The sequence below is a fragment of the Drosophila subobscura genome, chromosome J, assembly GCF_008121235.1.
Source record: "Drosophila subobscura isolate 14011-0131.10 chromosome J, UCBerk_Dsub_1.0, whole genome shotgun sequence".
NCBI lineage: Eukaryota > Metazoa > Arthropoda > Insecta > Diptera > Drosophilidae > Drosophila > Drosophila subobscura.
In genome coordinates, this window is record NC_048532.1 from 23,076,934 (window position 1) to 23,103,284 (window position 26,351).

General features: G+C 51.5%; 12 protein-coding genes and 1 non-coding gene across 16 annotated transcripts; 4 read left to right on the plus strand and 9 right to left on the minus strand.

Annotated features, from left to right (window-relative positions):
• Nucleotides 1–50: 50 nt before the first annotated feature.
• LOC117894501 (coiled-coil domain-containing protein 186) lies at nt 51–3,099 on the plus strand. Its single transcript, XM_034801611.1, has 7 exons — nt 51–858; nt 922–1,041; nt 1,107–1,170; nt 1,234–1,388; nt 1,452–1,594; nt 1,649–1,829; nt 2,038–3,099. Exons 1-7 carry the CDS (start codon nt 124–126, stop codon nt 2,980–2,982), a joined length of 2,343 nt encoding a protein of 780 aa, XP_034657502.1. The 5' UTR covers nt 51–123; the 3' UTR covers nt 2,983–3,099.
• On the minus strand, nt 1,882–1,954 carry Trnam-cau. The gene has a single exon. It is a non-coding gene; the product is annotated as a tRNA-Met (tRNA).
• Nucleotides 3,051–13,971, minus strand: LOC117894517. Its single transcript, XM_034801629.1, has 2 exons — nt 13,960–13,971; nt 3,051–3,732 (listed from the first exon to the last, which is right to left on the minus strand). Exon 2 carries the CDS (start codon nt 3,705–3,707, stop codon nt 3,141–3,143), a length of 567 nt encoding a protein of 188 aa, XP_034657520.1. The 5' UTR covers nt 3,708–3,732; nt 13,960–13,971; the 3' UTR covers nt 3,051–3,140.
• Nucleotides 4,485–5,726, minus strand: LOC117894506 (uncharacterized protein CG45076). Its single transcript, XM_034801615.1, has 2 exons — nt 5,559–5,726; nt 4,485–5,481 (listed from the first exon to the last, which is right to left on the minus strand). The coding sequence occupies exons 1-2, from the start codon at nt 5,602–5,604 to the stop codon at nt 4,538–4,540; spliced, it is 990 nt and encodes a 329-aa protein (XP_034657506.1). The 5' UTR covers nt 5,605–5,726; the 3' UTR covers nt 4,485–4,537.
• Nucleotides 6,692–12,579, minus strand: LOC117894500. 2 transcript variants are annotated; one of them, XM_034801608.1, is made up of 5 exons: nt 12,421–12,579; nt 9,630–11,440; nt 8,311–9,234; nt 7,912–8,213; nt 6,692–7,837 (listed from the first exon to the last, which is right to left on the minus strand). In XM_034801608.1, exons 2-5 carry the CDS (start codon nt 11,421–11,423, stop codon nt 7,234–7,236), a joined length of 3,624 nt encoding a protein of 1,207 aa, XP_034657499.1. In that variant the 5' UTR covers nt 11,424–11,440; nt 12,421–12,579; the 3' UTR covers nt 6,692–7,233. The 2 variants fall into 2 exon arrangements, with proteins under 2 accessions (XP_034657499.1, XP_034657500.1); XM_034801609.1 differs by lacking the exon at nt 8,311–9,234 and having other exon boundaries at nt 6,695–7,837.
• A 4,845-nt stretch (nt 13,972–18,816) lies between the features above and the next one.
• On the minus strand, nt 18,817–19,317 carry LOC117894538. The gene is made up of 2 exons (XM_034801659.1): nt 19,192–19,317; nt 18,817–19,134 (listed from the first exon to the last, which is right to left on the minus strand). Exons 1-2 carry the CDS (start codon nt 19,210–19,212, stop codon nt 18,844–18,846), a joined length of 312 nt encoding a protein of 103 aa, XP_034657550.1. The 5' UTR covers nt 19,213–19,317; the 3' UTR covers nt 18,817–18,843.
• Nucleotides 19,318–19,547: 230 nt separating this feature from the next.
• On the minus strand, nt 19,548–20,502 carry LOC117894515 (retinin). Its single transcript, XM_034801625.1, has 2 exons — nt 20,399–20,502; nt 19,548–20,340 (listed from the first exon to the last, which is right to left on the minus strand). The coding sequence occupies exons 1-2, from the start codon at nt 20,408–20,410 to the stop codon at nt 19,759–19,761; spliced, it is 594 nt and encodes a 197-aa protein (XP_034657516.1). The 5' UTR covers nt 20,411–20,502; the 3' UTR covers nt 19,548–19,758.
• A 117-nt stretch (nt 20,503–20,619) lies between these two features.
• On the minus strand, nt 20,620–21,014 carry LOC117894534 (protein dpy-30 homolog). The gene has a single exon (XM_034801651.1). The coding sequence runs from the start codon at nt 21,006–21,008 to the stop codon at nt 20,652–20,654; it is 357 nt and encodes a 118-aa protein (XP_034657542.1). The 5' UTR covers nt 21,009–21,014; the 3' UTR covers nt 20,620–20,651.
• A 132-nt stretch (nt 21,015–21,146) lies between these two features.
• Nucleotides 21,147–22,469, minus strand: LOC117894510 (trimeric intracellular cation channel type B). Its single transcript, XM_034801619.1, has 3 exons — nt 22,149–22,469; nt 21,815–22,087; nt 21,147–21,754 (listed from the first exon to the last, which is right to left on the minus strand). The coding sequence occupies exons 1-3, from the start codon at nt 22,424–22,426 to the stop codon at nt 21,445–21,447; spliced, it is 861 nt and encodes a 286-aa protein (XP_034657510.1). The 5' UTR covers nt 22,427–22,469; the 3' UTR covers nt 21,147–21,444.
• Nucleotides 22,470–22,610: 141 nt separating this feature from the next.
• Nucleotides 22,611–23,416, minus strand: LOC117894522. The gene is made up of 2 exons (XM_034801636.1): nt 23,157–23,416; nt 22,611–23,095 (listed from the first exon to the last, which is right to left on the minus strand). Exons 1-2 carry the CDS (start codon nt 23,184–23,186, stop codon nt 22,667–22,669), a joined length of 459 nt encoding a protein of 152 aa, XP_034657527.1. The 5' UTR covers nt 23,187–23,416; the 3' UTR covers nt 22,611–22,666.
• Nucleotides 23,417–24,060: 644 nt separating this feature from the next.
• On the plus strand, nt 24,061–24,549 carry LOC117894540. The gene is made up of 2 exons (XM_034801661.1): nt 24,061–24,139; nt 24,212–24,549. The coding sequence occupies exons 1-2, from the start codon at nt 24,128–24,130 to the stop codon at nt 24,482–24,484; spliced, it is 285 nt and encodes a 94-aa protein (XP_034657552.1). The 5' UTR covers nt 24,061–24,127; the 3' UTR covers nt 24,485–24,549.
• Nucleotides 24,550–24,594: 45 nt separating this feature from the next.
• Nucleotides 24,595–25,237, plus strand: LOC117894529. Its single transcript, XM_034801646.1, has 2 exons — nt 24,595–24,975; nt 25,043–25,237. Exons 1-2 carry the CDS (start codon nt 24,626–24,628, stop codon nt 25,089–25,091), a joined length of 399 nt encoding a protein of 132 aa, XP_034657537.1. The 5' UTR covers nt 24,595–24,625; the 3' UTR covers nt 25,092–25,237.
• A 168-nt stretch (nt 25,238–25,405) lies between these two features.
• Nucleotides 25,406–26,319, plus strand: LOC117894516 (cuticle protein). Of its 3 annotated transcripts, none has more exons than XM_034801628.1 (3): nt 25,407–25,605; nt 25,674–26,026; nt 26,057–26,319. In XM_034801628.1, exons 1-3 carry the CDS (start codon nt 25,594–25,596, stop codon nt 26,247–26,249), a joined length of 558 nt encoding a protein of 185 aa, XP_034657519.1. In that variant the 5' UTR covers nt 25,407–25,593; the 3' UTR covers nt 26,250–26,319. The 3 variants fall into 3 exon arrangements, with proteins under 3 accessions (XP_034657517.1, XP_034657519.1, XP_034657518.1); XM_034801627.1 differs by having other exon boundaries at nt 25,674–25,877; nt 25,908–26,319; XM_034801626.1 differs by having other exon boundaries at nt 25,406–25,605; nt 25,674–26,319.
• The last annotated feature ends 32 nt before the right edge of the window (nt 26,320–26,351 follow it).

The window sequence follows — 26,351 nt, forward strand, 5'->3', positions numbered from 1 at the left end:
CAGCTGATTGGCCATCGATACGATGTATCGATTGTAAGCAGACAACATTTCGATATAAAAACTACGCGAAAACAATTTCTTTTGTTGAATTAAACAAATAAATGCTCTAAGTCACAAATTGATATGGAATCAGCGCAGGCACCCACGCCGGCTGAGGAGAGGAGTGAAGAGAAGGCGTCTGAGATAGAGCCTGGACAGATAAACACACATCTGGAGGGCGAAACAACAAACGAGAGTGGAGACGTGGAGGTGAACCAGCATCTGGAATGCGATAAAATAGAGCAGAGTTCAGAAAGAGAGCCAACAAAGTCGATAGCGGATAAACCAGTTGCGGCGAAGAATGAGGCCGAAATCTTTGAGCATTTGAAGGCAGCGGTGCTGGAGCAAGTGCCCGTCCAGGATGAAGCCTCATCGGAGATCAGCATGCGCTTCAGGGACCTGCAAGTGCAGGACCAGGAACAGAATCACACAAAGTCTCCACAGAACGACATACTGTCCCATGTGCACTGTCTGGCCCAGTTGGAGGAGCAGCGGCGCAGCTACGAGCAGCAGCTGGAGCAGCTGCGGACTGCCAATGCCCAGAAGGACAACATGATGACGCTGCTGCAGCGGGAGAACGCCATCCTGGACAAGGAGAAGCAGGCCTTTCGCAAGGAAATGCATATGGCTAACAAGGAAAAGGAGACGACAGTCATTAAGTTTGCCATGAAGGAGAAGCTACTCATCGATGCCAAAAAGGAAAAGGAGGCGGTGGACAAGCAGCTGGCGGATACCAAGAAGGAGGTGAAGAACGTCTCCACCCGCTTCATGGCCATCCACGAGGAGAAGTCCCGAATGACGTACATCATAGACGAAAAGGTATTTACATTTTTTTGTCACTATCCGATGATATTTTGTGATACTTTGCTGGTGTCATTTCAGTGCAACGAAGTCAGGAAATATCAGCGCGAATGCGAAAAGTACAAAACGGAGATGGGCCACCTGGAGTCCAAGCTAAAGTATCACATGAACAAGCTGAACATCGAAACGGAGGCAAAGGCGGTACGTAGTGATCTCCTCGAGGGTTTCTCTATTCTCTATTCCCTAATCCCCTTTCCCGACTGCAGGCACTTGAGCGCAAGCTGGAGGAGGAGAGAAATGCACCGAACAAGCTGGAGGAGAAGGCCAATGGTTGGTTGAATCTCGAATTTATTTTGGAAACACATCCCCAACGTTTGATTCTCAACTTTTCAGAGAAGCTACGGATGGAATTCGAAGCCAATACAATACTCTTGAAGCACGAGATCACAAGCAAGACTGAGGCTCTCGAAAAAGTCACCAAAGAGCAGCAAAGGCAAAGTGAAGCCAACAAAGAGCTGCAGCAGCAACTGCAAGAACTCGCCCTGGAGGTACCATTGATAGAAATTGACCTATATACGGTTTTATCATTATCTTCCTCTTCTGTTTATTAGCATAATCAACTTACGGAGGAGTTTAATCGATTGCGAGAGCAGCACAATGGAGTGGAGGCAGCCTACAGCGATGAGTTGCTCAATTCGGCCAAGCTAAGGGGACAACTCGAGGAACTGCAACTGCTGCGCACTCAGAACACAATGTAAAGAAGCGACTGTGGAAGTATTTGCAAATATTCACGAATCCTTTTTTATAGCAACGAAGAAAAGCTATCGGAGCAGCAGGCGCGAGTGCAGCAACTGGAACTGCAGGCACAGGAAAACGAAGCAGACTTGGAGCAACTAAAAGTCAAGAAGCAGGAGCTGCTCACAATCAACAAGGAGATGAGCGAGCTTATCGTGTGCCTGCAAAACGACATTTGTCTGGCGGAATCAAAGGTGAGCCGAAAAAAATAAAGAAAAATAAAAAATTAGCTGCAAAAAATGTACCTGCCCCGAGTGAGGCTCGAACTCACGACCTTAAGATTATGAGACTTACGCGCTGCCAACTGCGCCATCGAGGCCTTGTATTCATGTGCCACCAAAGCACACTAGAAGTCTCGAGAACGAGGATCCACCAATCTAATTATGTATTTATTTTCGGCAGGCTCAGGGTTTCGAGGCGGAGAACAAGCTGATGAAGCAGGAGAAACTCGGCTACGACTGCAGATACAGGGAACTGGAGCATCAGCTGAGCTCCGAGGCTGCGGAGAAGAACGAGGAGCGGCTGCTGCTGGCCAAGCATCTCTCCGAGAAGACCAAACTCTACGAGCTGACGAAAGAGAAGCTGGACAATGTCCAGGGGGACTTTGAGGCCACCCTGCACAAGCATGCCACCGTGGTCAAAGAGCTCCAGAGGGAGCTGCAAAAGTACAAAAAGGGAGTTGCCGAACCCAAGGGTGGAATCAGCTACTGCTGCAACTGCCAGCAGGCCCTGAACGGGGGCTATCCGCAGCATCAGGAGCATCAGCGCACCCACAGCCGCACCAGCAGCCATGGCAGCGTGCACAGCGGCAGCCGGCGGGCCAGCGAATCCTCAGAGTCCGAGACTGTGGCCAGCAGTGCGACAGCAGTGCCACCGCCGCCTGGCACGCAACAGGTGGACCTACAGGCGGTGCCGTCCAAGAAGGTTCTCGTCGAGCGCATTCTGCGGCTGCAGCAGGCGACAGCGAGACAAACGGAACGGATCGAGTTCCTGGAGAACCACACGGCTGCCCTGGTGTCCGAGGTGCAGAAAAAGTCAAAAGTGGTCCAGCACTACATGCTCAGGGACCAGACGGCGGGCGCCCTCACCTCCTCGAAGAGCGACCAAAACAAGAGCGAACTCGTAAAGTACGGCAACGGCATCATGGCGGCCATCTACGGGGGCTCCAAGGGCAGCGAGAGCAAGGGCATGTCCCTGGAGCTGTCGCTGGAGATTAACAAGAAGCTGCAGACCGTGCTGGAGGACACGCTGCTGAAGAACATTACGCTGAAGGAGAACCTCGACATGCTGGGCCTCGAGGTGGACAATCTGACGCGCAAGCTGCGCTCCCTGGAGGCCTCCAAATGATCCAAGTCCAAGCTCATCCATTCCAGAGTCTAATCCATGTAAATACAGATTCATTTGTAAACAAATTCTACGTTGTTCTTAAGGTAAATTGTATATTAAAAGTATTTAATATTTTAATAACAGTGCACAGTCGGTCCGGTCCGGTTCGGGCTTCCTTTTCACAGCAGGCCTTCGTAGAGCTTGGAGCTGACTGGCTTGGGCTGGCCCAGATCCATGCTGACCTGCAGGGTGGGCTGCTCCCCCGGCTGGGCTATGCGCGCCTGCTTGTTGTGGGTCTTTTTGAAGTGGACTTTCATGAAGGGATTGGCCTCGCCCGTCTCCTCCCGCACGTACTCGCGCAGCAGCGGCGGCAGATCGATCTTTGTGGGCAGCAGCACTGGGGCCACCTTCTTTTGGTTGCTGAGGAACTTTGCCTCCTCCGCCTGCGGCACCAGCTCGTAGTCGGCCTTGTAGCTGGTGCTGTAGATCTCCACGGGCTTTGGCTGGGTGACGCCGCGCCAGGTCTTCTCCACGGTTACGCGCACCTTGCGGATCTGGTCCGGCTGCTCGTCCACCGCCTGCACCTGGAGGATCCTCATGTAGCAGGGCTCCGGGTAGCGCTGGAACATGTTACGTATGACCATGCGGCCGACTCCCCAGTTCGGGAGGTTAGACACCAGCTCCCACAGCGTGTTGCCCTTAAAGTCTGTGGTGCGGCCAATGTACTTGATTACTTTCTGTGCCATTTTAAGTTACACTTTTAATGTTTTTTTTTTTTTTTTTTGATATTTAATCGCTACAGCGAAATTGGTTGGTCGCAGAGATGAGTCCGCATTGACCAGATACTTCAGTTTTGTGTTGAATATTATAAAAAAGTTACTGAAAATTTTGAACTCAAAAAAGAGTTGTTTGCCGAACGAACACTAGAAATAGAATGATTTAATGTTTTTAAAAATTGTGTATGAAAAGTATCAAAAGTTAAGACAGACCCTCGGAAATATACCCTTTCATTTTCAAAATATACTGTAAATATACCGTGAATCTTAAATAATTTTCCTCGATTTTGATGTTCTATTTAAATTTATTAGCTAGTTAGGAGTCTCCGAGCTAAAACTATAATTTTATCCGATTAATCAATCAATTCTTCATAAGATTGGCTACTTTTCACGAGTTCCTTTTGTTAGGATGTTTACTAACTAAGTTTAAAACTAAAAATGTCAACCAACAAAAATAGCATAAAACGTTACGTGAGTGGGAACGGAATGCAACGTTTTGACAATTTTTTAAATGGTCACACTGAGTGCCACTCACAGGCAAGCGCGGACACAAACAGCTGAGCTGCTCTGTTAAGTTAACAGGTCTCTGGAAACTTAATGCGGTGCTGTCAGGCGCAATTTTTGATATCGGTATCGATAATCACGTGCTTTACGCGCAAATAGTTCAATAACAAAGTTAATAAAGTGATATAAAAGTGTGATTAAGTGTGTGAAAAGCAGACATAACTCACAGCCACGTAAGTCTGACTATAATAGTTTATTAAATAGATAAATAAGGGGTTGCGTTACACAAGAAACCTTCACTGGGAGTACACATTGCGCGTGTGCTCGTCCCCTGACGCCGTGTGGCCCACGCCGCTGGTGTCAATGTGCTCATCGTACGATTCCTCTGTAAGCTCGTGCTCCTCATGATGGTGGTCCACCTGATTTGTGCTCTCGTGCAGACCAATGGTGGCATGCTGCGCCGCCTTGGAGGCATTCACCTGAGCTGCAGCCGCCGAAGAGGCTGCCTTGAGAGCCGACTCTTTGGTGGCCGCGTAATCGACGCGCGCCTGCTGCAGCTGCTCCTCCACTTGCTCCAGCCGGTTCTTGGCCTGGCCCACCATTGTGGACTGGGATCCTAGCTGGTTGGAAACCTCACTGGAGGTCTGCTCCGCCTGTTCGGCCACGGACTTTGCATTGTTTACGGCCGCCGTGAGGACGGAGATGTGATGATGGGCGGCCTGCGCCGTCTGCTGGGCCAGCCTTGAGGAGATCTTCGCAGCCTTAAGCTGCTCCAGCTCGCGGGAAAGCGCACGCTGGGCCTCGGCCGCCTGCTGCTCCAGTTCCTGCAGCACCACTTCCTTCCCCGCAAGCGCCGCCTGGGCCGTGGCCGATGCCTGGGATGCTGCCTGGGCGAGAGTGTTCTGTGCGATGTATGCCGCCTGCTTGGCCGCCGCATGCTGGTTAGACACGGCGCTGTGCGCCTGATCCGCCGATCCTTGGGCTATGGAGCGGAGGCCGCTGCCAATGCTGTAGCCATGATTCCCCTTGCTGCTGCTGCTGCTGCTCCCCGACTGGCTGTAGTAGCTCTTGGGACTGCTGTGCTGTGGCTTCTCTGGCTCGGGGGGCTCCACTGCCGGATGCAGAGACTCATAGTATCCGTTCTGATGGTGCTGCGGCGGCAACGGCGGCGGCTGCTGGGGTCTATAGTGGTAGCCATTCCTCTTGTGCAGGCGCCCCAAGGCCTCGGCAAAGAGCATCACTGTAGGGAGGGAGTTCGAATAATTATCCACTTGATGCTCCTCTGGGTGGGGGTATTCCATATCCCTTTTTCCTTACCTATCACCATCTGGCAGAGCTGGAACCGTAATCCTTTGACGTACATCTCCCTAACGCTGCTCGAACTGCATTGAACCTCCTCCCCGTGGGCAATCTTTCATTTATAACTCGATTGGGGTCCAGCGATGCAGAAACATTCAAGTTGCGGAAAGTCGGTTGCGGTTTTTAAATTTAACTGATGATCGTAGCTCCACACATACTCTCTCTCTCTCTCTCTCTCTCTCTCTCTCTCTCTCTCTCTCTCTCTCTCTCTCTCTCTGAGTGCCCCCTTTTTGAGGAAGCGCTGCGACCACATTTGTTGGTCCATGATTCGGTGGCGTCTTTTAATGGTTTGCTGACACGCTTGCTTCTCCCACTGCACTCCACAGTGTACTCAGTGTAGTGGCAGCCGGACAGTGTAAAGTTGTTTTCTTAATGCTTTAAATTTAATTTGCATTTTATGGACTGCACTCGTTTGTAATTGAACTTAAAGTCGCTCTTATGACGGAGGCTTTATGTGCTCATCGGTGCTGTGATTTCGGGGGATTACGCCTGAAACTACTATACTGTCTATGTACATATGTATGCAGATTAAGTGGATGATTATTTTGATTATTTATGAAAATGGGGAAGTCTGGGGAAATTTTGGTTAACTTTGCATAATGAAATTTAATTGGGAAAAATGATGAGAGGGATCCTATATGAACTGGTAAATGGAATATGCCCAGAAAGTATAAAAAAAAAGGAAAATGAAACACTTTGGATCGAGAAATGTCCAGAAAATACCTAAGATCCGTACAGATATTCGTTCCTTTTTCGTTCATAGAAACAGCTGGTGATTTTATAAAATTTCCTCGGCAATCCTAATTAAACCACTGATTGAGAAATGGTTTCTCCGTGAATACTAGATGGAAGATTGCAACTCATTATTCAGTTAAATTCCTATTGAATGATCCATAATCAAATTAGTTTATTATTTCTGCCAGAAATCTTTGGCTGCAGCCTTTGGCATTCGTTTGCCGAGTGTTAATAGGAATCCCTCAACCTTCAGTTCCATTCCAACATTGACTCCAAAATCTCAGTCCTAATTTCTTCATAAAAGTGTCATCACATTGACAAGTTCCTCGATGGATGATTATTTTGTTCATAAATTATTTTATTTAAATACATAATTATTAATTTATTACAAATATAAAAATAAATTAATCACTACAAACAATAACTATTTTACAAGACAAAATCGGAACTCGAATGCACAGCGATCCGTAGACACAAAGTGCACAAAATATCAACAAAAGAGGAGGCAAAAGCGCCTCCAAAAGAGCAACAATCACGGGTAGGCCGTGGGCGGACGATAGATAATGGTGGATGAAGCCTACTCTCGACTCGCGCACCACAAATAACAAACGAAAACGAGCTCGTAATAGACGAGAGTAGAAAGGAGTGTCCCAAAATAAATACGATGACAAATGCCACAAAAGATGGTGGCAAATGGTAGGCTAGCGAGAGTGTTGCATAAGTGGCTGATGGACGGATGGGCGGATGGTCGGATGGCTGATCAAAAATGGAAAACAAACTCATCGGAGGCATCATCTATGGCATGCTCTTCGGCATGGTCTGCTTCATGGTCTTCGATGCTGGTGGTGGCTGCATGGTAGGCCGTTAACGATGGAACCTCCTCGGGAGCAGCCGCTAATCATTGATAGCTCTGGGTGATCTGCTGGATCCAGGGGAGGTACGAAGAGACCTTCACATAGACACCGGGAACGTTCACCTGGCCGCAGCCAATGCCCCAGGAGACGACACCGACGACATTCCAGACTCCGTTGCGCTCGCAGACCAGAGGACCGCCGCCATCGCCCTTGCAGGCATCCTTGCCCTCCTCTCCGCCGGCGCACACGAATCCGGGATTGAGTTTGTAGCTGTAGCCCAGGCGGGTGTTTCTCAGCTGCGCCTCGCACTGGTGGTGCGAGAGGATGGGCACATCGACCTCCTTGAGGATGTTCTGGTACTTTCCGTGCTCGCCGAAGGCGTCCTTGCCCCAGCCAGTGGTCCAGCAGCGGGCGCCGGTGAAGTCGGAGTACTTGTCGGGCAGGCAGGCGGGGCTGATGTGCGGGTTCTTGGTGAAGTCCACGGGCTGGTCGAGCTTCAGGATGGCCAGATCGTTGTCCAGGGTGCCGGCATAGTACTCGGGATGGATGTGCACGGAGACGACATCGCGCTCAATGTAGGGGAAGAACTCAACGTCGTGATTGACATCCCATTCGCCCAGGCGCACACGAAGATCGAAGCCATTTTGACTGCAGGATGGACAAAGAACGTACAAATTATAGAGATGATCGGCAGGGGCTTTGGTGGAGTGTTTGGCACTTACGATTTAATGCAATGAGCGGCGGAGATGATGTGCTGGGCATCGATGAGGGTGCCGCCGCAGGCGTAGATCGACTCCTTGGGGTCCTTCTTCAGGATGGCCACGTGCCAGGGATACTCGCCGAACTCGCTGTCGCCATCGACGTAGACGGGGTTCTTGATGCGGCCAGTGATGCCAGCGGCATTCCTCACACCGCAGCGACCCAACTGCTGCTGGGGCGGTGCCTGGGGACGCACAGGACGACGGCAGCAGACCTCATTCGCGCGGCAAGTCTTCTCCACGGGACGGTTGCCATAGTAAGCGCGCTGCAAGTAGGAAGAGGGAGTTCCATTAGCATGACATTTGGATGGATTTTGCGAATGGTTTAGACTGAGACTTTCTGCAAGATCAACACACGGTTACCTCCTCCTCGGCTGTACTCTCCCACACACTGCGACGCTTCCTCGACTGCTCAACGCTCCTCCTCCTGCGATCCCTTGGAAAGGAGACATAATCACTGCCAGCTGCCGCGCCTGGGGCAGGCGTGGGAATGTTGTACAGGGGACCCAGATGCAGTTGTTTGCCCCGTCTCGAGGCTGATGGCTCCGCGCTCACATTGACACTTCGTTCCACATGCTGGGAGTACTCCCCGTAGCCGCCAAAGCCACTCGAGCCAAAGTCCGGGCTGGAGCCGGGATAGACAGAGTTGTAGGAGCTCTCGTAGGCAGATGGAGGCGACTCGTGGTGATGTTGATGATGCTGGTAGCTGGGCGCTGAGGGGCCGCTGTGGTACTCGAAGATCGGAGTGCTCGGCACCATTTCGACACTGAAGTGTGGCCCCGTCGATCCACTGTATCCCCCATAGTGATGATGATCGTAATCGTGGAGATCGTGATGATCGTGGTGCTCGTGGTGATCGTAGTCGTGGTGCTCGTAGCCGCTGAAGTGATCGTGGTGATGGTAGTGTGTGCTGTGCACCTCGTTGGGCTTTCGCTTGAAGAAGTCGCCCACTTTCTGGATGAGATTCGCATTGGGCGTGACATGGAGATTGACCAGCGGCTTCACCACCTTCTCCCCGTAGTCCGTCTTGGCCACCTGCACGGACACCAGCGGATTGACATTGACCAGACCCAGATTGAGGCCATTCGGGCCCAAGGAGCCAAAGTTGGGATTCTGCGCGGGATACTGATCGCCCAGGACATTCACCGGGTAGCCGCCATATGCCCCACTGGGGTAGGGCAGGCCAAAGGACACGCCGTAGGTGGGCAGAACTTTCCGTTGGATCAGCTCGATGGCCTGCAGGGCGGGCAGTGCCAAGGGAGATTGCCCGAGCGGTAGCCCCTGGCGCTGAGAGGGAGGAGACACGAACGGATCAGTACGCGGACTCCAGGATGCAGGATGCAGGCGTGCGACCTTGGTACCCCTTGTTGTTTGTAGTTGTTTTGGCTGTGCTTTTGGTTAGGGCTGGTTTTAGTCGACGAACGAGGTTTAGTTGTACATTGAAGGAGCGTTGGAGGAGCGTTGATCGGTTGATTGATTGATTGTTTGATGGGTGCAGTTGGTAGATTGATTGATTGATTTGGATGCGTGGTTGTGTGTGGTAGAGGAGGATTTGCTATTGCTAAAACTCGATTCGATTAGTCATTAACTATGTGTGATTTGCATTAGTCGGGCCACTAGCTAAACATTCTTAGGGGGTTCTTAAAGGGTTTCTTTCTATTTCTAAGTTCTAAGACACTTACCCCTTGAGCATCGAGCGACAGATCGCTGTTGTCATCCTGGTCCTTCTGGTCATCGGAGATGGCCTGGCGGCGAGTGCGTTTCTTCTCATCCTTGTCCTGCTTCTCATCCTTCTTGGTGTCTGCCTTGGCGGTGGCATTGCCAGCGGGCACATCCTCGCTGAGTGCCTCGATGTCCTTGCCCAGATTGCGGGGATCGATGGGGAGAATCAGATCCTCCTTGCGGCCAATGCGATCGGCAGCGGGGCACTGGTTGAACGGAACGCACTGGCAGTCAACGATCTGCTGGCGAGCGGTGTCGTAGCCACCCTGTCCTTGTCCCTGGTACTGTCCCTGTCCTTGTCCCTGTCCCTGGTATCCGCCGGAGATGCCATTGTAATTGTTCGAGGCTCCTGTCTGCAGTTCCTTCTTGTAGTAGTCGGGATTCTGGCTGTGGTAGCTGGAGCTGGGCGTCGATCCAAAGCCGCTCTGTCCGAAGCCTCCCGAGTTGCCGCCGAAGCTGCTCAATCCCGAGTTGGGTTTGTAGATGTCACCGGAGAGACCTGGCTTCTGGGTGAGTCCACTGAAACCGCTCTGAGCGCCCTGGGACAGGAGTCCGCCCTGGGAGGCGCCATTGAAGCCAGCGTTGAAGGCATTCGACTGGGAGTAGGAGCCGGAGGAGGAGGCCTGGGGCGTGTACGTGGCGGAGGACTGGGCCAGGGCACTGAAGTCCGTGTTGATCGTCTGGCCGGAGCTGATGGGGATGGGAACGCTGGGTACCTTGACTCCCTCCGTGCCCTCGACATGGTGGTAGTGGTGGTGCACGTGCTGCTGGAGACCCGCATCGATGGGAGCCCCAACGACGACCTTGGTGCTGGAGGAAGTGGCTGCCGAAGAGGAGGAGGAGGACTGCTGCGAGGAGTAGAAGCCGTTCAGGGAGGAGGGTGAGCCCTGGATGCCGCCCTCGGGGTTCTCATAGTTGTAGGGCGGAAGACCGTTCGAGTTTGAGTTGAGGTTCGAGGAGGGACCATTGTAGACGGGACCACCATTGGGACCACCCGGATAGATGGGTCCTGGCGGCTTGCTGTCGTAGATCAGAGCTCCGGGCGGTGGCTTCGTGTAGGTGATTCCATCCAGAGAACCATCAATGGCCGACGGGGGAGGATGCTCCAGGTATTGGCCTCCGAACTGGCCGCCTGGTCCGCTGGGTCTGTAGGGTCCGGACATGGGCTTGTAGGGTCCCTCGTAGCCGACCTTGCGTGGTGGCCCGAAGGAGTTGAGGGAGCTGGGAGGAGGGCCCATGGGCGGACGTCCACCAAAGTATCCCGGAGGAGGCATTGGCTTGGCCGGGCCGTAGGGGCCGCCGCTGTAGCCAGACGGCGGAGGTGGACCCTGGGCGTAGATGGTGGAGTAGAAGGGACGCTTCTCCTCCACCTCGCAGCTCATCAGACCCAGTCCGCAGAGCTTGTCGCGGATGAGGTTACGCGCCTGCATGTCGTTGCCCTGCTGCAGGGCCTGGTCGATGTTCCCATCGGCATAGACGGCGTCGTACTCCCCCAGGTTGCGTCCCTCCCGGCGGGAGTTGAGCAGCTGCTCGATGATCGTATCGATCTCCGAGGTGCTGTTGCTCTGCATGGATTCGTGCACCAGGTAGCGTCCCTGCACCTCCGTCTCTGACTCTCCAGCGGCGTCCTTTGTGTCCACGGAGCGTCTGCTGGGCATGGCAGACTCCATGGGCGCCCACTCGTTGCCCCAATCGGCGGCCAGTGTGGCGGTGGCCAGCAGCAGAACTGCCATCAGACTCTCTCGCATTCTCATTGTGTGTGGAGGAGTGTCTGGAAGTAAAATAAAATTGATTTATGAGTCGAGGATTGCATAACCTGAAGCCAGAGTGGCGGCGTCTCTTGACACCATTACCCCCAAGTCATTGTCCCAGTTTACATTTCTCCACCACTCCACCCTCCTTTCCTATCTTTCACGACTGCTGAAGCAATCCCCAAACGAAACCGAAAAACCAACATCCAAAAACCGGTTCGTATCTTGAAATCTTCGTATGAGTCAGTGTCAGTCCAGTCAGTGGCAGAGGCAGAGGCAGAGTCGTATAAGACTTGGACTTTTACTTTCGTTGGAGGTCGCAGACCGTTGTTACTTTTTTTCGAAATGGTGGAGAGAGATAGCCGCCGCCTCGCCACACTCTCTGCCTCTCTTTCTGTGTAATTTATGAGGTAATTTTCCTTGCGGCTCTGACTCCGGACAATCGCTCAAGCTCCAGGCTGATCTCTGCCTTGACAGCCGCTTTCCGGTTCGTTTATTTCTGTATATTTTTGTTTCACTTTTCTTTTGCTTTTATTTTGCTTTGCTTTGCTTTGCGACTTTTGCACTGCACTCTTATGTCACTGTTGGGTCGCCAGACGATGCGGAGACGACTCGGAGTGGAGTCTTGAGCGATCTTTCATTATGTAAATGGATCTTTCGGGTGTGATCTTTGATGGGGGCGGAAGTCGTGTGCAGCGTTGCATTGCAATGGGTTTTGGATCTTGAATGCTTAATGTTGCTGCTGCAATTCAGGGTGTGTGTTTTTCCTGTGTGTCTCTGTCTGTCTGTCTATCTCTGGGAGGTTTTTCTTTTTTCGCAGAGAAAGTTTCGCTTTTCCGATTGACTTTAATGACGGTTCGCTGTGTGTGTGTGGGTTTTTCTGGGTATTACAATAGTGGAACGCAATTGATGGATCTGTATCCCTTTTTTATGGGCGATCTTTGGGTTCACTTTGTGGATGTGTTCACTGGGGAGTATTTTGTCACTTTTGATCACTCACCTTTTGTCTGTTTTCAATTATAAATAATAATCCACTGGTGGGTCAATGCGTGTTTCCCTTCTCTCGATAATCCTTTATGTAATTGATTTATTGATTGTCTCTGTTATCCTTTCACTTCACTTTCTGCACTTTTGCACTTATGCTTCGTGCTGCTCGTTCGTCGGCAAGTCGTTCACTGATTTCGCTTTCGTCGGCGGCGCACATTTTATACAAAACGCCGCACGCAGGCGCAGCGGCGTCTCTCTCTTTCTGCGTTGCTTCCCTCTTGCTCTCGCAGTTTGCGAATCGGGGGCCCAAAACAAAAGAGCGACAAAGCTGCGACTGCGACAATGTTTGGCAACCCATACCCCTCTTCGTCTCATTCCCTCTCTGTGTCTGTGTGTCTCTTTTTCTCGACACTTTTATTTTTGGGGGTACTCATTATTCGGTTGGGTTTTTTCTTCGATTCTTCGATTCTGCTGAAGAGTGGAGGTCACTTAGCGATGGGGTCTAAGCTGAAAACATGCAAAGAATAAGTTTATTTTGAGTATTATAGTTGCATTGGGCTAATCCCAATGGAACGCAGAGATGTTTCATTTGGAGTACCCTTAATTAAGAAATAATTACTGCAGGAGTTAAACTTGAAGGAGTTAAACTTATTCCCTATAGAATAACTGTAGTCTGGGAAAGCTAGGAGAGGGTCTTAAAGGATCTATCTACTATCCATATAAAAGGAACTGGTCCCAGATCAGTGCACAAAAATATATAAAAAAGCATAGAATTGAGTAAAAGTCAGAAATCAAATTTCCCATGGAATGAATAGATTTCAGAGATTGGTGGAAGAGTTTGCTAATCGCTATGGAGCGATTTATCTGCATGCATGGCACCCTGTTCCTTCTTGCAACTTATATTAGTTACCCCGCAAATATTATCCCATATCTCATGTTCCCCCTCGACTAGCAAGAGTTCCCTCTCCATGTCTCTCGGCTTTAACTACTGAAAATCTTCCATAAAACTGTCATCCTCCCGATGAAGCAATCCCCCTGGGGAGTGAATATGTTAAAATTGTGTGTAAATCTCACATAAAGTCCAAATTAGTTCGCTCTGGTTGTTATTTTTATTTTTATTATTTTTTGTGATGATTTTTCATGTGGGATTTTGACCAAAAACACTTCCCGGAAAGGCACTGAACAACAGTTTGAGAAACACCAGAGAGAAAGACAAAGAGAGAGAGAGAGAGAGAGAAAAACAGAGCGAAAGATTATGCAATTCTGCAATTATGAATTGGGTCAGAGAGGCCCGTGAGGAGGAGCGACTGAGGCAACGCACGAATGAAAGGGGTTAAAGGGGTCGGGTCTCTCTCGTTGGGAATTGGGCATTGCCTCAAACCGGATCTTTTGGCATACATTCGTCTCCGACACGTCTCTGGTATCATCCCGTCCCTCCGATCCGCTCTCTGCTCTGCTGAACCGACGCATCGGACCGACGGATGGACAGTCATCGGGGGGCTCAGTCTCGTTTTTAAACCATGGTCAATGCAGACGTCATCGGAGTCATGAAAATTCATTTTTATTTCTCCCTCGCTACTTCTGCCTGTCGGCTACTCATAGTGAATCAAAAGTGCTTTGCGGAATTACCCGAAGTTCACAAAAATTAGAGACATTCCCCTGGCGATGATCACGTTCGCGTGCCGAACCCCATCATGACTGACGATGATCTTCATTGGGTTCGAGCCAGCCGAGCCGTTTGTTGTGTGTGGTCAGTGCTGGGCTGTGCTATGTGTGGCTCTCCTCTCATTGTGATTCAGTGGCTCCAATCCACTCCACTCCACTCCACTCTGCTGTGTGTTTGACCTTGGCTGGGGCTGGCCAACAACCGACTCGACAAACATTTATCTACTCCCCAGCGTATCCCCGAGCGCCACTTAAGTGTCGTTTTATGTTAAACATTCCAAGAAAGTTGATAATGGGCCACAGATCGAGTGAACGAAAATTATGCTAATCGCTTTGATTTACTCTCGACGATATTCAATGTGGGGATCGTGTTGCCTTTATCAATCAGCTGCTTGGCTCGGCGTAGTCTTTGGCCATCGGGTTTTTTATGAGTCACTCGGACAGCAGCAGCAGCAGCAGCAGCAGCAAATTGTGTCGTTGGGTCGCTGGTGTGTGTTTGTTTGAAGGAGGTGCATCGAACCTGATTCGAATTCGCATGCGTATTTAATGCTCTTCGATAAGGGGTACTACGGATTGGCAGTATAACACTTATGGGATGGTAGAGTCTTACTGGATAATCTTAATTTATTTCTATTTGTTTTTCATATTTTTGTAACATTTATTATTCTTATTTTCTAGGACTTCCATGGCTCCTCCCTTGGCTCCTCATCTTCCTATTTTCACCATTCATTCATTTCCAAGGTAAGCACTTTTAAGGTATCTTTATATTCGGTTTGCCACAGCCCCAAAACTGTTGCTTTCCTGTTGAAAATAATTTGACAGTTAGCTGGAAACTTGGAAGCATTTTGCTATTGGTAAATCCCAGTGTCCGAGTGTCGGGCAATCGTTTTGAACTTGAACTTAGGCCTCGTGTGGCAGCTGCTCGTGTGACAGCTAATGCCACACAAATGGAGATGGAGTGTCAAACACAGAGAGGAGAAAGGAGAGGACTGTGTGTAATCCGCAAAGATGTTGATGGGGTTACAGGTTCAGGGGCAGCCAGGCAATGGGATTGTTCGTGAATTTCCTATCTTTTTGTTGCCCATTTCTTGTGGCTATTGCCACATGGTTGCCCAAATAGATTCGAGTGGGGCTTGTGTTTGCTCCAAATAGTCATCGCCTGTCGCCGCCTGCCTCAGGTCTGGTAAAGTGTCTCCTGCCTTTTGCATACTCGTAGCCGCAGTTCAAGTCCAAAATTGTCGTGTCTCCGAATCCAAAAAAAGAGCTCTGAAAGAAGCCGAAGGTCGGAGTGTGCCTAGCTCCCGATTTGTGTCAATTGCTCAACAAATTCGAGTATTGAATGCTGCCCATTGAGTGGTGTCTCCCGCCCACGCACACGGCTCTCCGCACATTTGGCAATCGCCTCAGCCAGACTCTGGTCTGAGTGGATATTCAGGTGTTGCATTTGCAGCAGCCCCTCTCTGTGGCAGTTGCAGCTGCATCTGTGCCATGGATTTACCCAAAGCTCGCATAATGCAAAATGCTGGGGAAAATCCCCAGGAAAACCACAAGCAACTCTTTTTCTTTTTGGGGCTGTCTACCATTCCCCTCGCTTCGGTTTGGGTTTGGGTTTGGGTCTCTAGCCAATTCTCGATTTGTTTGCCGGCTGCTGCTTTGGCTTTGGCTTTTGCTTTGTTGTTGCTGGCTTAGGCCTTGGGGAAACCCCAACTGAAGTGTGTGGCTATCGACGCTTGCTTTTCGGCTTACATAACAATGCAACAGGCATGCAGCAGGCAGCCACAGCCACAGTCGCGTGCGGTGCATTGAGCCGGTCTGCCCTCCCTCCCTGCCTCTCTCCCTCTGGGGGTTTATGATTCACTTTGGAACTGATTTGATTCGATTTGTTGCTTCGGTTCGCGTCGGCTGCTTTTTGTGTTGCCTTTTCTTTGGTTTTACTTTCGGCTTTCGGCTTTTTGTTTTGTTTTGTTTTGCTCGCTTAGCATACGAGTGAGGGAGTAAATGCTTGCATCTGGCATTTTAATGGCGATTGCCTTTTGGTTGCTTCAAGCCTATACTCTACTTGGGAAGAGGGTTTTGTGGGTTGTAGTAGAAGCTTGCAACTACAGGCATTACAGTTTATGAAGGATTATTCCATACTAATCAATATTCTATCCATCATGGCAAAGGAATCATTCAGTCAAAAAATCCAATAAAATATATTTGCACTGCAGCTCCATCTGCATCGAAAGAGTATCCGAACCTACGCCTAAGTCTCCCCCTTTTTCTTTCCTTTCTGGTTTATTGGCTTTGCTGTTGTTGGTTTTTGCGAAATTACCTGTAATAAATCCGATGCGTATGGCTAAATCGAACCATTTGTTGTAGGCATTGTAATTATCATAGTTGGCCAAACCCTCAAGGTCGTTCACCCACCTACACACACACACACACTCAGACTCAGACCCACATTGTGTGATCAGCATACAGGCATACAGGCATAAATTCAAGTAAATATGAGTTTACGGAGAGGGAGGAGTGATTCATGTCTCCAGCAGACATCGCTCCCTCTTTCTGCAGTACACCTCTCCCCGTCTCTCTCTTCTGTTGCATAATGCTTTAAATTATTTCACCCGCATCTAATGGTGGCTTTTGTTGCTTTTGTTGCTGCCCTTTCACCGCACTCACTCCCCTTCCCCGCCCAGCCCAGCCCATCCCAGTCCGTGGCTCATTTAACTTGGCTCATTGTCTTCATCTCTGTCTCTCAGCCAAATAAATTCATGTCTGCGGCATTTGTAATTTAATTTCAAGCAGAGATTCGAGATTTCCAGGGTGGAGGGGGTAGACTTCCGTTTCCCCCCCAGTTGTGGGGAAAGTTTGCGACTGTTTTGCCCAACGATAATTCATCTCTCCGGTTGCGGGATTACGAGTACATCAAATATTTATTCATTCTGCCTAAAGTTCTGGGAAAAACTTCTTCGGTTGAAGTTATTTCGTTCTCTTCATTCGCTTTATTCGCCTTTCCACTTATGCTAAGTGCCCTTGCCTTTTGATATCCCCAATCCAACATTCAGAGAACGAAATATTTCTCGTCGTAGTACGTCCTCTCGGGCGCTTATTAAATTCACTTTGATTCGAGGCGAGGCGAAGGACTCCCAGCCGCCCCGTGGCGGGGGACTGACTAGAAGAATGGGATGACAGCATAACGATGCATTCAAGTGGCGTTTTTGATAAACAAACAAACCGATTACACAGCGGTCGAGCCACCCTGCCACCCAGCCACCGCACCGCACCACACCACCCACTGTGCCAATTGGCGGTGCCTCCAATCAGAGTCCCCAGAGCCAGAAAGCCACGGCCAGGGCCATGGACAAATGCATTGAACCCTGAAACAGAGCCCCAGGAATGGAAGGAAGGAAGGAGACTGACTGCCCGGAGAATAGAGTGATGAGAGGCAGGGAGCAGGATTCACATTGTCCACTTTTGGGGTGGTCTTCGGCTTAGTAGGAGACCGCCTAAAAGGCTGCTTTGCCCACAGACGACGATTCCAATGATGACGATTATTATGACGATGATGAGGCTGCTGGGGAAACTGCGCCTCAAAGCGGTCGCTTGCCGTGTTGCATCATTGTGGCCTGGCCTGGCCTGGCCTGGCCTGTGCTGGTGCCTGGGATTCCTCTTCAGCTGCCTGCAAGTGACAGCCATTGAAAATATCTGCCCCACTTGGGAATGCAGAGACAATGCGGTGGGAAACTAATCGATAGTCGGATTGATACTTTGACCTTATTGCGGGATTGAAAGTGCAACCGCACACTTCCTTATGTAATTAGAGAACTCCCAACTATCCTTCGTCCTGCATCCTGCATCCTCCATCCTCCATCATCTTTGGCTGATGGACAGCTTATTGTGGTTCATCCACATGAGGCCAGGCCACTTGCATAATCTCGAGAGCTTCGATCTTTTCGGTGCGTCTAACCTTTGGCCTTTGCTCTCAAGCAACGATTGAAGGTTGAAGGTTTTCAGTTTCAATACGGGGAAGAGAAATATGCCCTCGTATGCGTATCTATTTATCCCACCTGGTAACCGTCGAATGGCTTCCAATTGTTGCTTGTTTTTGTGTCATTCCATGGGAGGGAAGAGAGACAACAACACACACCTTCTACTCCACTCTGTATGGATACTGGGTTAAAGGCCTTAATCAATGCTCGCCTCAACCTTATTCTCGTAGAAAACATTCTGGGCTTTCGGCTGCTGACCCGAGGTCATCATTCCTGGGGGAATGTTCTGGCAGCCACTGGCAGGCATGGCCCCTGGCATGGCCCCTGGCATGGCCCCTGGAATAATGCCGAGACATTTGCGTATGTCACGCCACTCCACGCCCATCCTCCGGCTGCAACCTCAACCAGAAAATGTGTACACAAAATATAGAACTCGAAATCTATTTCGTGCGTTTGTGGATGTTTGGGTTCATCATCATCCTCGGGTGACGTCAGTGGCACTCAATCAGAAGTGCAGCATAGCGCGAAATTTAATTGGCAGTCGACTGGCTGTCAGCTCTCTGGCTCTATGCTTCTCTCTGTGGATTAGCCACCGAAAAGGATGAGCAGGAGCCACCTCCTGTCACTCCTCAAACAATGCAGTTGCGGGCTTTTGGAATTTGTTTTATTTGATTTGATTTGTTTTGTGCGTTTCGAGAGCGTTGAATCCAATGTTTGGGCGGTGCCTCAGTGCTTAGAGAGAATCATGCTGCGGTCTTCAGGGTACATAGGTTCGTAGTTCATGGTTCATGGTTCTTGGTTTACTTTCTGTAGAGCGAATTGGTGGCCCCGTAGAACGGATAACTCCAGGCGGGGGGATAGTGCAGAGTGGTCCGCAGAGCGGGTGCCAGGAGCGGCGTGAGTCGCGGTGCCGTGCGATGGACAATGGTGGAGCTCTGGTGGGAGACGGCGGTGGGCACATGCTCCAGCAGATTGCCCACTCGGGCGACAACGGGCTCTTGGTGCAGCGTCAGCAGTGGATGATAGACGTGCAGCTCAGCCTGCCCCAAAGCCACGAGGCAGAGGAGTGCAGCAACTCCCACGGAGAGGCCCTGAAAGAGGGAGAGGCAAATGAGAGGCAGAGTCACCTCAGAGGTTGCACCTCTTACCGATTGCTTTGCTGATTGCATCTCTGTTGATTATTCCTCAATGTCTGGGCATCGACTGTTGGCTGCAGGTGAGGATGGAGCCACTTTTATAGTCCAGCGAAGACCAGAGACCAAAACGTTCTAATTGAGTGGCGTGGCCCTTCGAGCCCTTGAGCTAGGCTCATGTTCCGCCTCTCCCTAATCCTCCAGAGATCGCAGATCACACATCACAGAGATTGCTGATTGCACAGCCAGAGATGTGGCATGTGGCAGCATGCGGCGTGCGGCATGTGGCATGTTTATTGTTGTCGTGGGCTGGAGCCGTGTTTTCTTTATTGATTTCCTGTCACCGCCCAAGGAATGCCAAGAGAGGGAACTGCAGATGCGAATTCTTTATTGCAGAGAAGAGAATCTACAGAAAATGGCAGAGAAGAGAGAAGAGAGACGAGAGAAGACAGAAGACGGAGAACAGATCGGAGACAGAGATGAGACAGTCTGTGGGTGGCTAGAGGGGCTAAAGCTGAGGGTTTGGCGAGTTGTTCATTTTGTGGGTTCATCTTTGGTGTCCATGCAAGTGGGGACTTTGCTTCAGTTCCGGAGCAGAATCAAGCGAGGATCGGCAGAGGACAGAGTCCACAGCGGCGGCTGCTGGCGAACCAGTTTGGTGGTGCGAACGGCAGGCGCCACGATGGGGGTGACCAGGCGGCGGTGGTCGTGCACAATCGTCTGGCTCTGGTGGGACACTGCGGTGGGCACATGCTGCACCACCTCGCCCACCTCGGCCACAGCTGGCTCCTGGATGGTGAGGACAGTCCGCAGGCCAGGGCGAGCGGCCACAATCAGAGGCAGAGGCACGGTGACGGGTATGCCGGACAGGAGGCGCGCATCGATGGTGTCCGAGCTGCCGCTGGAAGATTGAGAAAGCTGATCAGAGGAGGATGAAGAGTCCTCCTCCTGGTCCTTTTCCTCCTTTTGCGCAGCGGCGGCAGCTGCAGCAGAGGCGGATCCAGAACTGCTCTCGGACTGCTCTTCGGATTCCTCGGCAGCACGGAGGGACAGCAGCTGCGTGGACTTGCCAGAGCTGAGAGCCAACAAATTGGAGGGCCACTCGAGGCCGGCTGCCTCCGAGGATCCGGCAAGGATGAGCACAATGGCCAGGACAGGAAGGCACTGCAGAGGGAATCCCCTTAAGGCTTTGATCTGGATATTCTCTCACGGATTCACTCACCACTCGAGACATGATTGCTGGCAGTCTCTGGATTTGGTTCTGCTTCGTGAGGGGGACACTTGCGACTAGGTCAATGCTGTCGAATGACTGATGATTGGGATGAATCCAGGTTCTGTTTTTATAGCCACAAATCCGATCTCCCCAGAGGCGTCTCGCACGAGTAGCCAAAGAAATGCAAAGTGCAATGAGGCTAAACGGAAACCGAAACTGCATTTTATTTCAATTTGAAATTTGATTTGATGGGAAAATCGATTCAGAGAATGTTTTGGGGCAGCTGAATGTCGCACTTGTGGCTGTCCTGCAGCCAGAACTTCTCCAGGTAGCCGATGGGATCGCGGGGCTGTTCGCGGGCCACAGCCAGCATTCCCTCCATCAGAATGGGCACCGCCTGCTGCTCCAAGTAGACTCGCTTCTGCTCTGGCGAGCGATAGAACTTGGGCCTGTTGCACTCCGCCTCCGCCTCTGCCTCTGCCTGTGGTGGTGGCGCCTCCTTCTTCTTTGGCTTCTCCATGGGTGGACAGTCGATGGCCGACTTTCGCTGGGACTGGGATTGGACTTTGCTCTGTTTTCGGCAACTTTTGGATTTTACTTTTGCTTGTTTGCTTAACATTTTGAGAGTTGGTGAGGGAAATAATGTGACTGAGTATTAGGATTCGATTCTCCGAGCTAAGGCAACTTCCTGAACAGATTACAGGAACCAAACCAACTTTTTCTGAAAGATTTCACTCTCTAATTGAGATTCTTTTGGCTAATTTACTGACTTATTTTCAAACGGAAATTTCACAGTACCATAGACGATGAGTTGGGCGAGTACATTTAGAGCATTCTTTTCCTTCCGCTCCCCCCTGTACAGAGTGGTTGCTCCCCTAAGCTGATTAGCATGTGCCCCACGCCACGCGTAACCCGATCAAGCGGAACATATGCTGCCGCGTGTCGTGTCTCCATCGCTTGGATGAGTGGCAGGGAGGTAGCGTAAGCCGCTTACCGGTTCCTCCACCCGGTAACCCCCTCTCAGCAGAGAGTGCTTCATCTGGTGGCCAATTCTCTCAGCGCCATCGTCGACGGTTTAAATCAAATGTTGAAAACGCTTTCCTCCGCCTTTTGTCAGGCTTTAGAAGGCGTTGAAAAAACTTGGTCAAGTCCGCCGTGAGGCCGCCGAAGAAGGTGTAGCGCACGCGGGTCTCCATCAGCCACACAAAGTGCTCCGTGCGGTAGGCCAGGGACAGATATTTGTAGCTGTTGACGAGGACCAAAGTGTAGACCTGCAGCTGGTTCTGCGTCAGTCCACACAGCAGGGGACTCTGGCGGATGTGCAGGGCAAAGAGGCTGGAGATGGCCAGAGCCAGCTTGGAGTTACTGATAGAAGAGGGATCAGAGTCAGAGTCAGAGTCGGAGGAGAGGAAGGTGGATACTCACATGCTCAGCTTGAGGCGCGCCATCTGATTGTGCTGGCAGCGATTGATGAGGAGCGCGGCCACGGGCTTCAGCAGCTCTGCCCCACTGCCCATGATGGTGCCCACGACCAGCATGGCCACTGGGGCATTGCCATAGATGTTCCCGGCCAGAGTGACGCCCTTGTCGATGAGCTGCACCTGGCTGATGGTCGACATGGTCGTGGCCAGGATGCGAAAGAACACGGTCTGTGCCACCGAATGGCCCAAGTCGAAGGGGCAGTAGAAGATGAGGTACCTGAGAGCAGGAGGATTAGCTCAGATGACCTTTTCGACTGCTCTGTTCTGGCAGCACTCACCACATGCAGGAGCTCAGGAGCACGTCGGAGCTGTTGCAGAGCGGCTCCAGGGGCAGAGTGCCGAGCAGGAGGTTGCCCAGGATGTCGCCCGCGTAGATGAGCATCGTGTTGGTGAGCCACAGGGCAAAGGGCTCCCACTCGAGGCAGCTTCTGCGCTTCCCCTTGGGCCCGCTCCTCGACTCGATCTCCTCCCGCAGCTGCTCGGCCATGAGGGAGTAGTGGAGGGTGCGGAACATGATGTGATTGGGGAACTGCCTGAGGATCAGCTGTGCATTCATCGCGAACAGCTGTCCCACTCACGCACAGGTGTGTGCCTGCCTGCTTGCTCCTCTAATCCACAAATCTTCTCCCTTTTGCTTGAATGTCTTGGGTGGATGGGTGGACGGTCGAATGATCTATGAACTATGAATTTTGCTCTCGCTGTTCGGTTGGTTTCCAAAAGAGTTTTATCTTAAAATCGAATTAATGAGTGTAAAAATGTAATGTGAAGGGAGTGTTGACAGGGGAAGCGTCGGTCTCTACACTGGCGACGAGAGCAGTCGTAGGTTCTGGTGGGGCTCCTCCTCCTCCTCGTACGTTCCCGTATGAGCCGTGAGGCTGCGTGGTCCGGGGACGAGAGACTCGTAGCTTATGTTCCGCACGGGCTTAATCCGCGGCAGCATCTGGTGGACCACTGGCCGTGCGGAGTACGTGAGATGTGCAGGGGTCTGGCTCAGTCCGGCCACGAGCTGCGGCTGCTCCTCCCTGTGGTAGCTGACAATGCGCACTGTTGGCTGTTCCACCAGCTGTTGTGGCTGCTGTGGCTGCAGTTGCTGGAGGATTAGCGATGGCTTTGCTGGGGAGAGTCGCGTGAAGCTCTGGTGGGAGATGGCGCTGGCTGTGTGTCCATTGCCGTGCAGGATGGTGGCTGCGTGGCTCAAACAGAGGATGAATGCGAGCTGCAAAGCCTGTTGTAGAGCGGAGATTTAGAGTGGAGGAATGGAGGCTGGAGGATGATGAGGTACTCACGCAGATGGAGATGCAGATTGAGATGCGCATGATGGTCCCTTGAGTGGAGAACTAATTACCGTTTGGCGTGTGCCTCTGGCATTTATAGCGGGATGTGGATGGACTCCTCCTTGACTCTCTGTGCCAAGAGGTCGCCCCCAAAGCGCAGATTAATTGAACATTTCATGCGAGTGCGAGTGCGAGTACGCGTATGAGTAGCTTAATTAATTAATCAAAAGGTACTTCAAAGCGACAGCTGCGTGCACTTAGAGCTGCCATTACGCGCCATCGCCGGCGGCTAATCTGGGGCTACCACGGAGAGACCTCAGGCCTCAGTACTCACTCGGGGACTGAAGAAACACACAGCCACTGGGCTGAGCAAACAGAGTCGCACAAGTGTTGGGACACGGAGGAGCGGGCGGGCGGGTGGTGGTGCGATATGTGGAGTGGATCAACCTTCAGCGAGTTGCGCAGGCGCGTCGCCGTCTCTACCGTCTCTCTCTCTGCTTGTGGTATTATTATTACTACAATAATTCGCGGCGTTTGGTATATTTATTTATATATTTGATATTTGTTTGGCTCTTTTTGGTGGTTTTGGTTTTATTTCTTTACGTAAAGTTGAGACACTCCCACCAATTGCAAGATAACCGCGACTGCGCGCGTGTTTCCAGCGCTTCGACTCGCAGATTCGCGGGAGAGGCGTAGCCCGAGGGGGACCCTCTATGCAGAACCCCTCTTGGCTGTAACTGAGGCCTGCCTCTGGCTGCGTGGGGAACTGCTTTACAGTGATTTCATGGCACAGCAATTCACACAGCACTTCAGTTTGACTTTGCCACTCGCTCCGCTTTGTGTTTCTACTTTTTGCCTGAACCGAGACTCGATTTGCTTCGATTTGCTTCGATTTGCTCCGATCTACGATCTCCGCTTGGTGTGCCGCCCACCACAGATCTCTCCATTAAACGTCCCATTAGGCTCTGCATCGATTCTACAGAATGCGGCATCTGGTGAGTGTGTGTGGGATGCTCCTCCGTTCAGTTTGAGAGTCTAAACTTCAACTTCCCTCCCCCGCCCTGCAGTTGCTGTTGTTCGTACTGTCCCTGGCTCTGTCGCTGGCCAAACCTGCCACGGAGGCGCCTCGCCTGCTCATCGACTCTGCCCCCTCGGTGGTGGCCTACCAGGGCTCCTCCCAGACGCACACTCGCTTCGTCATCGCGCCCATGGGCAGGGCTCTGGGCTACGTGGAGCCCACGAATCTCAACCGAACGTTCCACACGAAGCCCACGACACGGGAGGAGGGCTCCGGCTACGATCTGCTCAATCTGAGTCCGGTTTATGTGCCGCATAATTGATTAAAATAGTGTAGAAAGTATCTAGATAGTTGAATTGTGAATGAAAATACAGAGTAGCAAGGAAACCTTTGATTTACTTGTCATTTATCTGTGGCTCTGTGACAATTCCCACTCGAATAACCCAACTCGGAGTCATACAGAATGGAGAACATGAATGAAGGAAGAGTTGCAAGTCGCAGTTGGGGATGCGGGATGCTGCCTTCTGCTCTGCTTACGCTGCGAATGCTGGGCCAGCTGGAGGAAAAGGAGCAGAAGGATGCCGAGGAGTTATACGAGAACTGCACACGCTCCTGGCGCGACCAGTTCAAGAATCCGAATATGGCGAACTTTGCCATTGGCATGGAGTTCATGAGCCAGTGCCGACGCTCTCCGGTGTCCTCGGAGCGCACCTTCAGTATGTACTCGGACAATGGCAATTCCTCGATCGAGACTCCGCGGTTGTTTCAACCTTACTTATCCGACCCTCTGGCCATCTCGGATGTGGAAAAGCAGTGCGTGAAACAGTCATCATTGTGCCTTCGTTACCCCATTAACTAGTTGTATCCCCTTTCGGTACAGTTCCGCTCTAATCACAGGAAAGTCCTTGAGCCGGCGCTGCCGCATCTAGGCGGAGTTCACCCACTGCCGAAGCCAACTGCCGCGCGAATGCTCTGCGGAGCAGATCTTTTATGGAGCGGGAGAGTCTGTCTGTGCGGAATAAATTGTGCATTTCATCTTGTTTTCTTTCTCTGACACCATTTGGGTCTCTTCAGAGGGCGACCTTCGCCAGAAATGAACCCAAGTATCAGAGCGAAGGTCCATGATTCGGGTTCTCCATTGTTAGACCTTTTGCTGTCTCCATGGGTAATCGATTGTCTAGTTGATTTCTACTCGTAATTGTGCATGGATCCGCAGATGCTTAGTCTTGGGTCGTTAGGGGGGTTCAAGTTCAATGCTGGACAGATTTCAGCAAACAAGTTTTTGCCCATTGCTCGTTAGTCTCCCGCTTGAAGGACAATCTGGCAAACAGTTTTTGGCCATATAAAGCCGCAGACACGGCACAGCATCAGCAACAGTCTCTCGTCGACTTCAAAGCAAACACAAACCACCAAACCCAAACTCCAATCAACATGTTCCGCTTCGTAAGTAGTTGGCTCCGATAGACGGAAGGGCATCCCCATCCTGCGACTAATTCCACTCCCTACTCCAGATCGCTATCTGTGCTCTGGCCACCATTGCCGCCGCTGCCCCAGGATTCGTTGAGCAGCACCATGTCGGCCATGTGGTGGCCACTGCTCCCGTCCTCGCCAAGGTGGGTGCCGTCGTGCACAGCGCCCCGGTGGCCACCTCCCACCAGAGCTTCACGCAGTTCCACAACCAGGCCGTGATCACGCCCGTCGTGAAGCACGTCGCTGCCGTGGTGCCCGTCGTCAAGACCTTTGCCCCCGTGGTGCCCGTCGTGAAGCACGTGGCTCCCGTTGTGCACCACCAGACCTATGTTGCCGCCCCCACTGTCCACCATGTGGCTCCAGTTGTGCCGGTGATCAAGTCCGTGGCTCCCGTCGTGCACCAGACCTATGTGGCAGCCCCCGCCGTCCACCACGTGGCTGCTGTGCCCGTCCTCAAGGCCGTGCCCCATGCCGTCTCCCACCAGAGCCACGTCCAGATCCACCAGAAGGCCGTCATCGCCACCCCAGTGCTGAAGACCATCGCCACTCCAGTGTTGCCTGTGGTCAAGACCGTTTCCGTGGCCGCCGCTCCCCTCACCCATGTCTACCATCACTAAAGAATTCTCCTCCCTGGAGAACTCTTTTCGTTTCGATTTGTTGGCTATTTGAATAAATTTATTGTTGAAATTGCAATTAAGAAATTGATCAATTCTATGGCA